This window comes from Poecilia reticulata, chromosome 9, assembly GCF_904066995.2.
Source record: "Poecilia reticulata chromosome 9, P_reticulata-male-v2, whole genome shotgun sequence".
Lineage (NCBI taxonomy): Eukaryota > Metazoa > Chordata > Actinopteri > Cyprinodontiformes > Poeciliidae > Poecilia > Poecilia reticulata.
In genome coordinates, this window is record NC_088838.1 from 13,364,721 (window position 1) to 13,379,481 (window position 14,761).

Below are 14,761 nucleotides of genomic sequence, written 5' to 3' on the forward strand. Positions count from 1 at the left end.
ATCTCCTATTTTTCCATACGTAGAGAGAGTGAACTAAGTTGCAAAACAGAAGAAAAAGAAGAAAAAACGCGTAGAGATTTGCTGGAGTTTTACTGGAGTTTTACATGTTTACATATGTGTTCTTAGATCTGCTTTGGCACATATAAAAGTGATCTCACCTTTGACACACTTACTGATTTACAGTCTGACTCTGTTTCATAACTTTTTTTTTTCTTCTCTCTCTCTCTCTCTCCCTCAGGGCAGGAGTATAACTTCTTGAAGATGGAGCCAGGAGAGGTGGACTCTTTGGGAGAAGTCTATGACTTTGATAGCATCATGCATTACGCCAGGAACACATTCTCCAGGTAGGCGCCAGGCGAAGTCCATCCCCCTAAGACTCAAGCACAAATATTAGTCTCAGATAAAGTCAGACTGAGCGGTTTCTCCGCTCAGCTCTACGCTTTTAACCCAGTGCCCTGTTTTCCATTTCAGCGCATATCGCTGAAAGACTTGTCTCGATCTGTAACGCACCAGCTCTGTGTCCACAGGCTACTGCTGAGTAATCTGGCAAAATTCCCAAATCTTGGGAAAAGGCAATAATGGAACTCTTGGTTCTTCTCTAGTAATAAATCATGAGCAAAACACGCTTTTTGAGGTAATCCTGCTTTTTCAAAAAAGCCCCCTTTGTTTCTTCAAAGTCAGTTTGGATCTGAGTGTTTGCTTCTCAGCCTTACTTCCTGTAATAAACAAGAGTGTTGGGGAAAAAAAATATCTTTGAATCTAAGTAGAGGATGTTAACAATTTTTGATGTGAAACAAGGATCCCACTCTGTTTCTGAATCTGTTTTTTGACCTTTTTTTCCTTACGCAGCATTTCCTATGGGAGAACACTAATGTGATTCATTCAGTATTTTGACAAACTCAAGTTACATATGTGTCTGGAATTACAAGCACATAGGTTAAAGTGAAATTTAATGAGAAATTGGATTTGTCTGGATCCATTTACCACTTCCCTGTTTTCAACTCCTCAGTGCTTGACAAAAGTTTTCACACCCTTGAACTTTTTTTTTGTGCTTTTTCACATTACAACTCCTGGAACGTGAAGCTCCATCCCAATCTCAAACTTTAAAAAGTTTGAGATTAGGGTGAGGGTTTAGGCACAAACAAGTGATGCATCACCTTCAAATCAACTCTGAGCAGCTTCTAAAAAATAACTCGCTGCACGTTGCTGCCACTACATTGTTTTCACAGTGAGGATGGTGTGTTTTGGATTTAGGTCACCTTCATCTTCTTCCTCAAGCATGCTCTCTTGCTCTCTCTCACCTTTACGGCTTGTTGAAAACCGCAAACATAGTGCGTTACTAGTTAGAGCTGGGTGATAAAATTATTTTTTTTTTTATGATTCTAATTCTATATTTTATAAAAAATAAATTTTGGGAAAAAAGTTCTGTTTCATCATAGCAACATGTCTTTACACCTCTTTCATGGTGGTATGAAGCTTCTTGTTAAAGCTCTGCTCCTGTCCCATAAAACACCTCTTTATGCTCCTGGAAGCTCTTTAAAGAGGCTTTCATGATAAATCGGATGGTTGCATAGGAACTCATTTCAGCTGCGTTTGCTGCAAAGCGCTTCGGCACCTTTGAAACACTCAGGTGTTATAAGGGAAACGCATTAAAAGCAGACAGGGTGCAAGTTATTAAACTGAACACGTTCATCTGCAGAAGTGGAGGAAGTTCACTGAAGTTTATTCCTAAAGTTGCTTCCACCTGGTTCTGAATGTGTGTACAGTGGATTACAATTGATGATTTCACAAAATGGTTGTAATACGTCAGCTAGATTCTGGAAGAGTTTTACTGAAATCTTAGATTTTACCAAGTTAACCTCGTTCCTGACTCTCTGTTGAAACCTACTACTCAGCAAGATGTCCTGCTGTCATTTATCACAGGAGTGTTCAAAGTAGCATCATCTCATTCATTTTTTTTTCTTTTTTTTTTGGAGGATAAAAAAAAACAAATGTTTTTTGGGAGAGGCTGGATGATTTTTCCCCCCCTTAGCCCTCCTAACAATTCCTTCACAATAAACTTTTTGCAGTTTACACTTTTCCTTTTTAAATTAATGGGATTGTGTAAGAGCTGAATTAGCTACTCATGACTCCATGTTTTCCTGTGTTATAAATATGCTTCTTTTAGCAACTCTTCAACTGAGGAAAAATGAAGTTTTGTGTCAACCGTCAGGCCACCCTCCTAAACTTGTTCATATATACAATCAGAGCAATAATTAAAAGACTGAAACAACCAGAGCTGTGACAGACGGGAACAGCCGTGTTTATCCTGCCACCACAGATGGTCAGAAAGATGGTCAGGGAGGTAAGCAAATCTACAAAGATTATTGGTTGGAGAACTACAGCAAAGAGTGGCACCTTGGTTCACCCAATCTCCATTACAACCACTAGACCAATGGTGCAACAGGTCCCTGGTACAGATTTTTTCCTGTTGCAACACGGATGAATCAGACGGCCAAATTACTTCCTTACTTCTTATAAACACTACTGGTTTGTTTTGTAAGAAGTAATGGATAAATATGTTGGAAAGTCCCTCAGGTCCATTATTAAGTACGGTAGAGAATTTCTGATGCTGTGGGCGTCTTTCATCTCCGTTGTTAATGGCATCTCTCTTATGGTGTTTAGCGCCATGAACCCTTTGGCACTCAATTCCTTTCTGGTGGCTCTGCCCAAGAAAAACTGGAACTGGTCCAGCATTTGGTCTTTCAGTAAAAATAATTACCCAAAACAAACACAGAAATCAGCACAAACATGGTTTGCCAGACACATACAGAGAGGGAGAGAAAAATTGCTGATCTGTCTTTGTCTGCCTGCCACAAATTTTTAAAACTTATAGAAATCCAAATCCTCTAGTAGTTCCAAAAAGAGAGTGGACAAAATATTCAATAAAGTGTTAAATAGATAATTTTAATAAAACGAGTTCCTTACTCATGATTTTTTTCCACCCTCCACTTCCTAAAGGTTTCAAATTAAAGTTAAGTTTTTCCTAAAAGCTTTTCATCAAGAGGTTAATCTGCCACCATAAAAGATTAATTTATTTTAAGGCCTTTCGCACATTTTAACTTACCAGCTGGGTGACGGCGAAGCCAAACCGGACCTCTGCAGAGAGGTTGGTTCTCACTCAACCAATGATTCATTAATGTAATTATAAACACACCCTTTTGCACAACGACTTCTTGCAGCATTGCCATGTACAAGCTGTGATATTTTAACTTCAAATTAAAGTCGAGGGCATAAACTGTGCTTCTTCAGTAAACACGGGCGATTTCAGAAAAGTGCCAGCATCTCTGATCATCATAGCATTTCTAATCGGATCTCGAAATTTCAAGCAAGAACGACAGCAAAGCAAAAAGACGCAGCCCAGACAATGATCAGTGCTTCCTCCGTCTGATATAAGAAGCAGCTGTTGGCTGCTCCTGCTCAGCCCTCGCTGTCAGCTGTACATATATTCCACATCATAGCCTCTTTGGGCTTACCCTTTCGCTGTTGTGGCCTCTTCCCACATCTAGTGCTGTGCTCTTGTGGCAAATGGATTCTGGGAAGCTGAGAGGGAATCTTTGTCTAAACAGACGCTGAGGCTGGATGTAGGCCAACGTACAGAAATTCCTGTCTGGCCCCCGTGCCTCCACATGCAGGTTAAGTATGTAGTTCACGCAGATTAGCAGTGAAATATGGATATTGTTTTGAGAAGTTTGATTGTTTTTTTGTTTTTTTTGTTAATTTGAATCCTTGGTAGTGAAATAGGGGAAAACCTCTCAATTTTATGGTAACGTTTGTGAAAGACGGTATTTGGTGAAAGATTTGACCCCGTATTCATTCTCTGCACTCTAAGCTGCTGTCACTTGTGGGCCAAGACCTGGATTTAACCTCTTAATCTTTCAGGTTTGCAGAATACCCTCCAGCTTTCTGCCAAACAGCCAATCAGTTGCTTTTGTGAGGTAATCCACCCCTGCTCGGTTTCCAGTGTAACTTCGTTCCTGCTCTAATTCATGGGGCCATGCCGATCAATAAGAGTGCTTAGGAATCAGAGAATGGTTGCCTCTGTTGGGGAACGTTTCACACCGCTGTAATAGCACACCCTGTTAGCTTTTCTCAAGTCATTCCAGGCACTATTTATGAAGTGCTGATTGGCTGATTTACCTGTGCCAGTGTCATTCTGTGCTGCCTTATTGTTAGCCGGCGTGTTTGCATGGTGTTTTACAGTAAATCACCGTGGGAAGCCAGAGTTTCTGCCTGCGGGTGTTCGGAAGATTTCATGGCTCATTTTGATGTTTTGCCTTGTCTCCTGGGGACGATCAGGGCTGATCTCACGCGTTTTGTCTACACTCTAGTCTCCGACCCATAACCCCTGTGTTTCCCCCACCCGATATTTTATTTTATTTTTTTTTCAGGACAGGAGGATGGACCAGTGCCAACTCAAATAGAGATCAGCCAGTGCTCCCATTATTTGTTCTGACACTGGTTGAGTGGCGTCCCTTTTTTCTCTCTTTTTTTTATTTTTTTTTTATCAGTAGCCAGCTAACAGGCTCCTGGAGACTCACAGACAGTCAGGCAGGCAGAGTCCAAAGTGTTCGCTCAGGCTGCTCTGTTTGCACATGCCTGGCGTTGGTAGGCATGTCGCCATGGGAACGGTCGGCGAGCCAAGCCTCTCCTGGCCAAAACTTGGAAAAATGAAGATGATAAACTATCAAACTGTCAAATTGCAGCAATTGAACCCAAGAGAGCGTTTATTTCCCGCACAAACTGTTCTAATATACATTTTTTTAAGCTAACAGACACCCAAATAGATCAGTTTTATGGTCTGCATTTAAAGGAAGAAAGTGAATTGTACGCAAAGCTCATGTTGTTCCGTACGGTCATTCAGTAACTCTGAAGAAGTTCTTGGTGTAGGCCCAGACGTACGTTTGGAACGATGTAGGGTTTTGTTTTTTTTGTTTTTTTTTATCTCTGACAAGCAGCTTAGTCCCTCTTCTACTCTTGATAAGTGGAAAAAGTCTGGACTAAGAAAAGGGTAGCAGAAAATATTTCTATTCCAGTCTTTACTCCCTCTTTCATTCTCCACGAGATAGATGTCTGTATATGCAAAGCTGCTCCTCTTTGTTATAAACTAGAGGGGGAAAAAAATTCATTAAAAAAGATGCAAGTGGAATTTCGAATCATTCTTTTTGTCCATCCATCAATTCTTCCATCTCTTCAGCCATCAGTTCATTCATTAGTCTTTCCTTATGGTCTGATCTTTTGTAGTTTCCATACTTGAAGCCTTACCACTGAGGAATAATGTGATATTTTGTCTCTATGGCTGAAATTCAAGCACTCAGAAATTGACTGATACGTCTGAAATAGTAGGAAAGTTTGAAAACTCAAAGAAATTCTGGTTTCTCTTCCAGCAAAATTTTATAGATCACAAAAACACATGAAGTAGACTTTTAATAATGATAATTAAAAACTCAGAGAATGTCCACTTGTTATTTAGCTTAAATAACATAAAGCTACATAATTTTTAAAGTTTAATCAGTAATACTTTTGTAACAAATTTATGTCAGATCATGATTTCTTGGTTAATGACAAGTTGTCATAACGAAGACATTTTGAATAATGTCAACTTTGTGTTAAAAGTGTCATGAGTTCTCTCTTGACACTTTTAAATATTGTCATGAAACAGTCATGAATATTTATGACAACAGTCATAAATATTCATGACAGGTGTTACGTCATGTTTATGACGGTGTCATAACAGGCTTATTCACCAACCCGTCAATTAAAGTGTTACCAAGTACTTTTTAGCTCTAAAATGCTAACTAAGATGGAATACCAACATGTGACTCTTGGCTCAGAGCCATATTTTTTTCATATACAAAATTCATAATTTGCACAATGTATGAAGTGTGATAGATTATTCACAAGCCGGTTTAATTTTTTCTTCACCAGCCATCAGTGGTGATCCCCAGCTGCACCTGTTTACATCGTTATTGTTAGTCAGTTATGCTCATTAGCTTATAATAATGGTAAAAATGACACTAATCTTAAACATTCTCTACTTACTGTACATCTCGGATTAAGTACTGCATAGCTTCTACACTTTTAGTGCCTTTTTGTAGCCATTTTCTGCATTCTGTGATAAAAAAATTTTTTTAATTCATGAGTTTTGAATGGAACTTTTAATTTGACTGCCTGTGACATTATTATTATTATAGATAAATCATGCTGCCTTGAGTGATAGTATCCTTGTTTTGTGCATGTATGCTGGAATGAAGTGCTTGCCTGTTTGGGTTAAAAGCATCTCTTGGCATCATTCTGTTTCTCCTCAAACAATAGAGGCATCTTCCTGGACACCATCCTGCCGCGCTACGATGTGAACGGAGTGCGACCACCCATTGGCCAGAGGACCCGACTTAGCAAGGGCGATATTGCACAGGCACGCAAACTCTACAAATGCTCGAGTAAGGTCAAAATAACAGATCCTGCCTCCTGTGTGCCTTTATTTTATTTTGCATGCTTACACATTATAACCTGAGAGTAGCTTTCCCTGGCTTTCCCTTGACGCTGCTAACTCTGTGCACATCTACTGTTAAATGGTGTGTCTCCTTGGCTACACTGTATAAGTCTCCCAGGATGGAAGGACTGTAAACACAACCATGAGAAGAGGGGGAGGTTAAACCTCTCCCTGAAACAGATGAAAAAGAACAGCTTTGTCTTCCTTTTTGGAGACAGAAGCTTGTCTGTAAATCACTGTTTGTACAGTGTATAAAGTGTAGCTGCTCACTAAGCCTGCCTTTCTTCCACTGGCCAAACAGCATGTTTATACCTCCAGAGATGAGAAAGAGGGAGTTCAATACTGCTGAGTTAAAAAGATTTTACGTCTTTGACAAATGTACAGAGCCTGGCAAACACACTCACTCACTTTAACTTTACAACCTTAGACTTCCCTGTTCCTTATTGGGGTTTACGTAATAGACATGTAGCCCCATAATTGTGTATTTGAAGTAAAATGATGACTTAAGTAATGAATTTAATTTTACAAATGAAAATCTGAAAATGTGGCATGAATTTACCCTCTTTACTCTGATACCCCCAAATAGATTCTACAACCATTTGCTAGAGTCAAGCTTAACTCAATTTATTCTCTGTCTACTTTCTGTTGTTCTGTCAAAGATTAGGTTATAAAACAATATCCCAAATAAACGTACAAAGACATGACTGTCCAAATAAACTGTCAAAATGGTCACAGAGAGCATTAATTAGCAGCCAAGTCATTCTGGAGGAGCTGTAGAGATCCTCAGCTCAGGTAGGAGAATCTGCTGAATGGACACCCATCATTCATGTAATTCATGAGAGATGGCCTTTATGACAATCACCTTTAAAAAGCTTTAAGAAATCCCAGTCACAGTTTCCCACAAGTCATGGAAAAAAAAATTTTTTTTTGCATGTGTTCAATCTTTCCTTAAATCACAACAAATAAACCCGGAGCTGGGTTGCCACAGACGGACCGGCTCATCTGATATTTACCAGGACGAAGGTGAAGTTTTAGAGCAAGCGTTCAGCCCCATTACTCCTGACTGACTCGGCCTCCTGAGGAAGAGTGAATGATGTGGCACACGTCGAGGAGGATGAGGTAGTGATCGAGTCTCTCCACGTGTTGTTGGGGGGCGGGGGGTGGGGGATTCTTAAAGAAACCCACATCTCCCATTCATGAAGCATTCCTCAGAGTTTTTGTCATCCCTGGTTATTGGTTTAAGACTGGCAGACGTCTGCCAAGCATGATCACACTCTGCTGGAAGCTCAGCTGGTAGCTTTATAGCTTACACACAATGCCCAGGAATTAAAAGATGTTTTCCTAGCTGGTATTAAGGTAAAATAAGACAGAGTTAGCTGTGAATTCATTAACGCTTCTTGAGATGGACAGCTGAAGACAGCCAGCTACTCTTTGTGTGTTCCTTTGTGACTTAATTAAACACATCGTTCCTCGACTTGGCAAGAGGCTCTGTGGACGACGCTTGGAATAAAACCATGCACACTTGAATGCTTATGTTTCCAGTCAAACTAAAGGCTGTTTCTATTTATTATTTTATTTTGTTTGCTTGTCTTTTTTTTTTTCTTTTTTTTTTTGCCACTGGCAACATGTACATAATGCATCGCCTCCCCCAGGGGACTGTATTATTTATAGAGCAGCAAGTTTATTTTCAGAGGATGCTCATAAACGGTGTTTCACACACACTCTTCTACTTTGTGTAATCATCATCTGGAGTGGATGGGAGGGTTGAAGGGGGGACGTGAGGATGAGGATATTATCAGCAGATGTGCCTATAAACATTAAAGCGATGCCCTTTCTGTCACATTCAGTGATCTAATCCAGCATCTGTCTCTGAAGCAAAGTTTTAGTGTGTGTGTGTGTGGGGGGGTGTGTGTGTGTGTTTGCGGGAGGACGGGGTCACCTCGGAACAGCCAGTTTGCAGTCGGGTTGTCGGCTGGCCTTGACCTTCACCTCTTTCTGTGTGTCTCTGCACAGAATGTGGGGACAGTCTGCAGGACAGCAGCGGGAACTTCTCCTCCCCTGGCTTCCCTAACGGATACTCGGCCTACATGCACTGCATCTGGAGAATATCAGTCACACCGGGGGAAAAGGTATCGGCGTACAGACTGTAACAACTTTGAGGTGTTTAAGTTGGACTTGGCTCACTCTGGTGCCATTGTGCAAGCAACTTGTCTGTTTTGAAGAAAGAGCCTCACACACTAGACGAGTTAGTCACACCGAGTGCAGATAACTATTGAAGCTTTACCCTCATTAAATAACTCTTTTCTAGTATTGTCATGACTTTCTTCTGGTAGTATTGTGACTTTGTCATAATATCATGACTATTTTCATAACTTGAAAGATAAACTCTCTTATTCTGGCCCTAATACGTCACCTTAAGAGTCAAACTTCAGGATATCAAAAAATTTACAAGGTTTGAGGAAAATACTCACGCCTCTGAAAGTTTTACACATTTTATGTGTTTTATGCATGTATGAAATTATGCACAAAGTACCCACAAATATTATTAGTTGACATTTTAGGTTTGGAAAGGTTTGCCTTTAGAGATTTATCAGAATAATGTAGATCAAAGCACATTCATGCTTTAGAATGGTCCAGTCAAATCCAATCCACATTAGTAACTGTACTTTCTATGTTTTGAAGATCATCTTGAACTTCACCTCCATGGATCTGTACAGGAGTCACCTCTGTTGGTACGACCATGTGGAGATCCGCGATGGATACTGGAGGAAGGCACCTCTCAAAGGTCTGTCATGTTTGTAGATTACGAAACTGGGAAGACATTGTTGACCAGCAGTTCAAAATTCAAAGATATTTATAGAAAACAAGAAATTCTTTTGTTTCAGAGTTGACTTTTAACAACCTGGAAACTGCTTTTTGTGCAGCTGCTGTCAGACTTGGTATTATTTGTGTTGAGGCAATCAATCAAGATTGGTTTTAGAGATCAGACCTCAAAGAGAACATAAAATAGGCATTGACCGTACTAGGAAAATAAAAGCTCTTATTGGTTGGTGCATCTCTAGTTTCAGAGACTCACCAAACCAAAACTGCTATAAAAACACAAGTCAATAGATTACAGTTTCATCAACATAACGGATTTCTTTTATTAAATTCATTGAGTAAAACTTATATAATTCATGACAGTCTAATGTCCAGCTGAATTTTTGCACATTAAACTTTGACCTAGGTCGATTCTGTGGCGACAAGCTGCCGGAGCCGATCATCTCCACCGACAGCCGACTGTGGATCGAGTTCCGCAGCAGCAGCAACTGGGTCGGGAAAGGCTTCTCCGCCGTCTATGAGGGTTAGCAACGATTGTTTTCCTGTGCCTGGTTGTCGGATGTTGACTGACATCACAGCCACGTTTTTCAAAAATGTGGCCGAAAGCTGCTGTAGCAACGTTCGCCTCCTTCCTCTGGCCTCTTTGACGCTGATGTGTCAAGAACATTATGTTGCATTGATCAGATTTTGGCTTCACATTCAGCTTCACTATTTCCACATTTTGCACATGGATGATGTGTGTTTATAGCTCTTGCACTCTTAACTTTCTGCTGCCTTTTTAAACCATATTGCTGTTAAGAGACCTTTTTTTTAATGATGTTTTTTTTGTGCAGCCATCTGTGGTGGCGAAGTGAAGAGAGACAACGGTCAGATTCAGTCCCCGAACTACCCTGACGACTACCGGCCCAACAAAGTGTGCATATGGAAGATTTCTGTTACTCAGGGCTTCCACGTAGGTCTAACCTTCCAGTCTTTTGAGGTACGCTCTCCTGTTTTCTTCATTTTACTTGAGTATTATTTTACCTGCAATCTGCCCCTTCCTCAACTCCAAACTCTGCTTCTATCCGTAGATTGAAAGACATGACAGCTGTGCTTATGACTACTTAGAGGTGCGTGACGGGCTCTCTGAAACCAGCCCCTTGCTGGGCCGCTTCTGTGGATACGACAAGCCAGATGACATTAAAACAAGCTCCAACCATCTGTGGATGAAATTTGTTTCAGATGGCTCCGTCAACAAAGCAGGCTTCGCTGCCAATTTCTTCAAAGGTAAAGGGTCAGAGAGGGCCTATATCCTATTTGTTCCAGAGAAAAATAAAACAACAAAAAACAACATATTCCAGGAATCGTTCATTGCTCATAGGTGTCCTGCTTGTTCCGTGTGGCGAGCTTTGACCGACTCGTGTTGTTTTGGACGATTTCTCCGCTGAACCGAGGGGGCCCCAGCCTGAAGGTCCCTAACATGTCTTTGTGTTTCCAGAGACGGATGAGTGCTCCAAACCGGACAACGGTCGCTGTGAGCAACGCTGTGTCAACACGCTAGGCAGCTACAAGTGTGCCTGTGACCCGGGCTATGAGCTGGCGGCTGACAAGCGCAGCTGTGAGGGTAAGTACAGGGGAGGACAGCCAGCAGCCCCGCTCACCATGTCATTTACATCCTGAAGCTCTTCACACACTTAGCTACCCAAATACAATAAGTACAGTCATTCGTAAACACCTGAAAAGATCCCAACAGAGAGGACTGCGCCGGTGGGGGCGCTGCGATTTTAGGGATTTGTGTCAGAACAACTCGAGCTTTATTTCTGTCTTAAATTATAGGTTGTCTTTTGGAGCTAAATGCTGGTTTGCGAGAAGCGCTGTCTACGCACTTATTTCATTCCTGCCCCTGGAGGAAGACAGGTGTCACTCCATCTTGGATGTTTAAATAAGAGGCAGAGATGAAATGTGGACAGCAATGCTATTTTCTGTGGTACTAATAAACTGTGCCTCGATACAATATTCATACCCCTTGAACTTTTTCACGTTTCCCCATATTCTAGTCGCACCCTTCGAAGTATATAATGAGATTTTATCTGATGGATCAACAATTATGCACAAGTAGTGCAAAATGAAGCAATGTTTTCAGAATGTATTGCTGTTAAAAAGTCAAGCATTTATATTTAGGCCTTGAGTCAGCACTGTAAAACCGCGTTTGGTTCCAGTTACAGCTCTGCTTCACAAACATGTGCTATTTGTGTTTATCACGTAAATTTACTCTAAAATCTATTGAACTTACAGTTTTTGAAAAATGTTTGAGTCTTAACACTTTTTCGAGCATTAATGCATTTTAAATGCATTGCTAAATCCCCATTAACTACTTCAGTTGACAAATGCATTAGCAGTAGAAATACTGCCCATTACCACACGAAATAATATTTTATATTTAGTCTTCTTCTTGCATGTTGTGAAAACCTAAACTGAGTCAGAATCTAGTGTCTGCACAGGCTGGTAAAAATAGCCTATGCTAGTAAAAATAGTGTTGCTGTTATGACTCCAACGTTCCCCACATCTAATAACTCCATGTGTCAACACAGCCTTTGCTGCAGTTGCTAAGGATCAACACAGCACATTAATTTCTGCCAGGAATTGTCAGGTGAGGGCTTCTGTGCCACAGTTTCTAACATTGTGCGTCATGGAGCTGACAGAAAGCTGCTAAGATCTTTACAGGAAGATCATAAAGTTGTTTTTGTTTCCGTTTTTTTTTTTTTTTCCTGTCAAAATGCTGAGAAAATATTTCAGGGGACAAGTTGAAATGTTTTTTTTTTCTTTTTTCTACACAACTGTTTCTGAGTTTTACAATTTGTCCGTGCCTCCTCCCATGTTGTGTTGTGTCCAGCTGCCTGCGGTGGCTTCATCACCAAGCTGAACGGCTCCATCACCAGCCCTGGCTGGCCCAGAGAGTATCCTCCAAACAAGAACTGCATCTGGCAGCTGGTCGCCCCCACGCAGTACCGCATCACTCTGCTCTTTGACGTCTTCGAGACTGAGGGCAATGACGTGAGAACTGGGGTTTTTATCAGTCGATGCGGGGCGGGTTTGTTCTGAGCTCGGTCATCCGTCCGCTCTGACTTTACAGCAGATACTCTTCCTCTTCTTCTGCCTGTTGTTTTATACAGTTCTGCTCAAAATAACAGCAATGTGTTTACAATTGTAAAGTTCAAAATCCTTACATTAGCTTTTGGTTCAATACGCAAAAAGGGATTGAGAACACTGCCTGTTCAAAAGACAATCTAAATTATTATGTTGCTAGTGAAGAGTTCATAGGCTGATCAAAAATGTAGCAATATCTGCATTTTGTTGTATAAGTTAAAACAATTCACAGTGAATTCCTGAACCATAATTTACATCTGCGTAGAGTTGTCGACTAATTTCTGGCACCTCTGATCGGGCATTCCAGCCCAAACCATTGCACAACATTCAAGAATTCCTCTTCATTTCTTGGTTTCTTGATAGCTTGTCTCCACAAAGATGTTTTTTACCTCCTTTGATCACCCAGTAGCTGATCATTGGAAGAGTCTTTGTTTTGTGTCCTTCTGTTTTAGAGCTTTTAAGATTGTTTTAGCATTTTTTATCGGTTTCTCTTCTTCTGCTACACATACTACTAATTTACTTGCCAGGTAGAAATACGCTTTCTATCATGACTGATGATATTGGACTGCTGTTATCTTGAGCACAACCTCTGTTGAAACCAGTCAAACCGTGCCGTAGCTTATCACATGCGTTGTTTCTCTGCTCAGGTTTGTAAGTACGACTACGTGGAGGTACGCAGCGGGCTCTCAGCAGACTCTAGGCTGCACGGGAAGTTCTGCGGAGCAGAAAAACCAGAAGCTATAACCTCTCAGTACAATAACATGCGCATAGAGTTCAAATCAGACAACACAGTCTCCAAAAAGGGCTTCAAAGCCCAATTCTTTTCAGGTAAGTCCTCTCAAAATCCATCTGTTTTGTATCTGCCATTGGTAATTGTGATCTGCTGGTATTCAGCAAAAAGAGTTCAAGTGTGCCTTTTTGTTCTTTGTTCTTTTATTTTTTTTTATTCATTTGCTGCAGACAAAGATGAGTGCTCTAAGGAGAATGGCGGCTGCCAGCATGAGTGTGTCAACACCTTTGGAAGCTACAGCTGTCAGTGCAGGAGCGGCTTTGTGCTGCACGAGAACAAACACGACTGCAAAGAAGGTATCCCACCTCAAATTACTGTCTCCTGTATTTTGTGGCTCAGAGAGCATATACATCGTCCTTGTATTAAAAACATAATCACATGAATTCTCACTTTTTTTGTCTTTTTTTTTTTTTCTTTTACAGCTGGTTGCGACCACACTGTGAATAGTGTTAGCGGTGTTATTACCAGTCCTAACTGGCCAGATAAATACCCCAGCAAGAAAGCGTGCACCTGGGCACTCACCACCACTCCAGGCCACCGCATCAAAATAGTACGAGCCGCTTCCTCCTGCTCTCAGCCTGATTCCATCGCTCATTGTTTGTGTGTTTATTTGTGCACTGCTTGTGTGTGTAATCGAGCTGCTTAATATAACCAAGGACATCTGTGTTTACTGTGCTCCTGTTAGAATCTGTTCTGGTATTTCTACTGATGATGTGTGGCTCCCCCTTCTGACATTTTCAAAATTTTTGCTTTTTCTTGTGCCGTGTATACTGAGCAAACACTTCAAAATGTTTCTTATATTAAAAATAGCAATTAATGTATAATTTTTCTAAAAACACAAGAAACAAAATCAAAATTAAGTCAAAGTTGATACCAGTTATTTTTTGGCAGAGAACATGACATTACCACTACCGTAATGTAAAACTTGGGGTGGACGGGGGAGAAAAAAAACTTATTTCATAAATGCTGTGTGGATGTAAGCTAAGACGAGCCATTATGTCGACAAGGCTGAACTGATGGTTGACCGGTACACATTTGCTGAAATTTTTGTAAAAGATAACGTTTTTGAAGAAATATGTAAAAGAAAATAAGTTCACAATTTTGAAATCTCTGAAGTCTTTGAAATCATAGAAAATGTAACATTATTGTGCTAGCATTACTACTAGCAACATTAAATAATATAAGATTGACATGATAGATTAGCTAACACTAGCTGCTGTGCAAAACGCCTCCAATCTGCTAGCTTTAGCCACTTGCTCATTTAGCTAACTCAAAGGTCAAAAAGGACGAGACGAAATAAACTCATCATTAATTAAATGTACCAAGAATTAAAGAAGCATTTATTTTACTGTTTAAATAATGTATGTAATGGAAATTTAATGATTAAATATGTCATTAAATCATTAAAATGCAAACTTATAATAGCCAATGCAGATAATTAATTAAACGTGTATTTAATTATTTAATGGTTCCTATTCCTGCAGCCATGAAAT

The 14,761-nt window shown here is 40.4% G+C and overlaps 1 protein-coding gene across 1 annotated transcript in view; it reads left to right on the forward strand.

Annotated features, from left to right (window-relative positions):
* The window catches only part of bmp1a (bone morphogenetic protein 1a), a 39,051-nt gene that overhangs the window by 19,183 nt on the left and 5,107 nt on the right, over positions 1–14,761 (forward strand). Inside the window, exons 6-17 of the mRNA XM_008419015.3 lie at positions 239–344; positions 6,355–6,479; positions 8,546–8,661; positions 9,215–9,317; positions 9,759–9,875; positions 10,186–10,331; positions 10,423–10,618; positions 10,830–10,955; positions 12,225–12,385; positions 13,126–13,306; positions 13,439–13,564; positions 13,691–13,818. Of these exons, the coding sequence (XP_008417237.1) occupies positions 239–344; positions 6,355–6,479; positions 8,546–8,661; positions 9,215–9,317; positions 9,759–9,875; positions 10,186–10,331; positions 10,423–10,618; positions 10,830–10,955; positions 12,225–12,385; positions 13,126–13,306; positions 13,439–13,564; positions 13,691–13,818 (1,631 nt within the window). The remainder of the gene's footprint in view (positions 1–238; positions 345–6,354; positions 6,480–8,545; positions 8,662–9,214; positions 9,318–9,758; positions 9,876–10,185; positions 10,332–10,422; positions 10,619–10,829; positions 10,956–12,224; positions 12,386–13,125; positions 13,307–13,438; positions 13,565–13,690; positions 13,819–14,761) is intronic.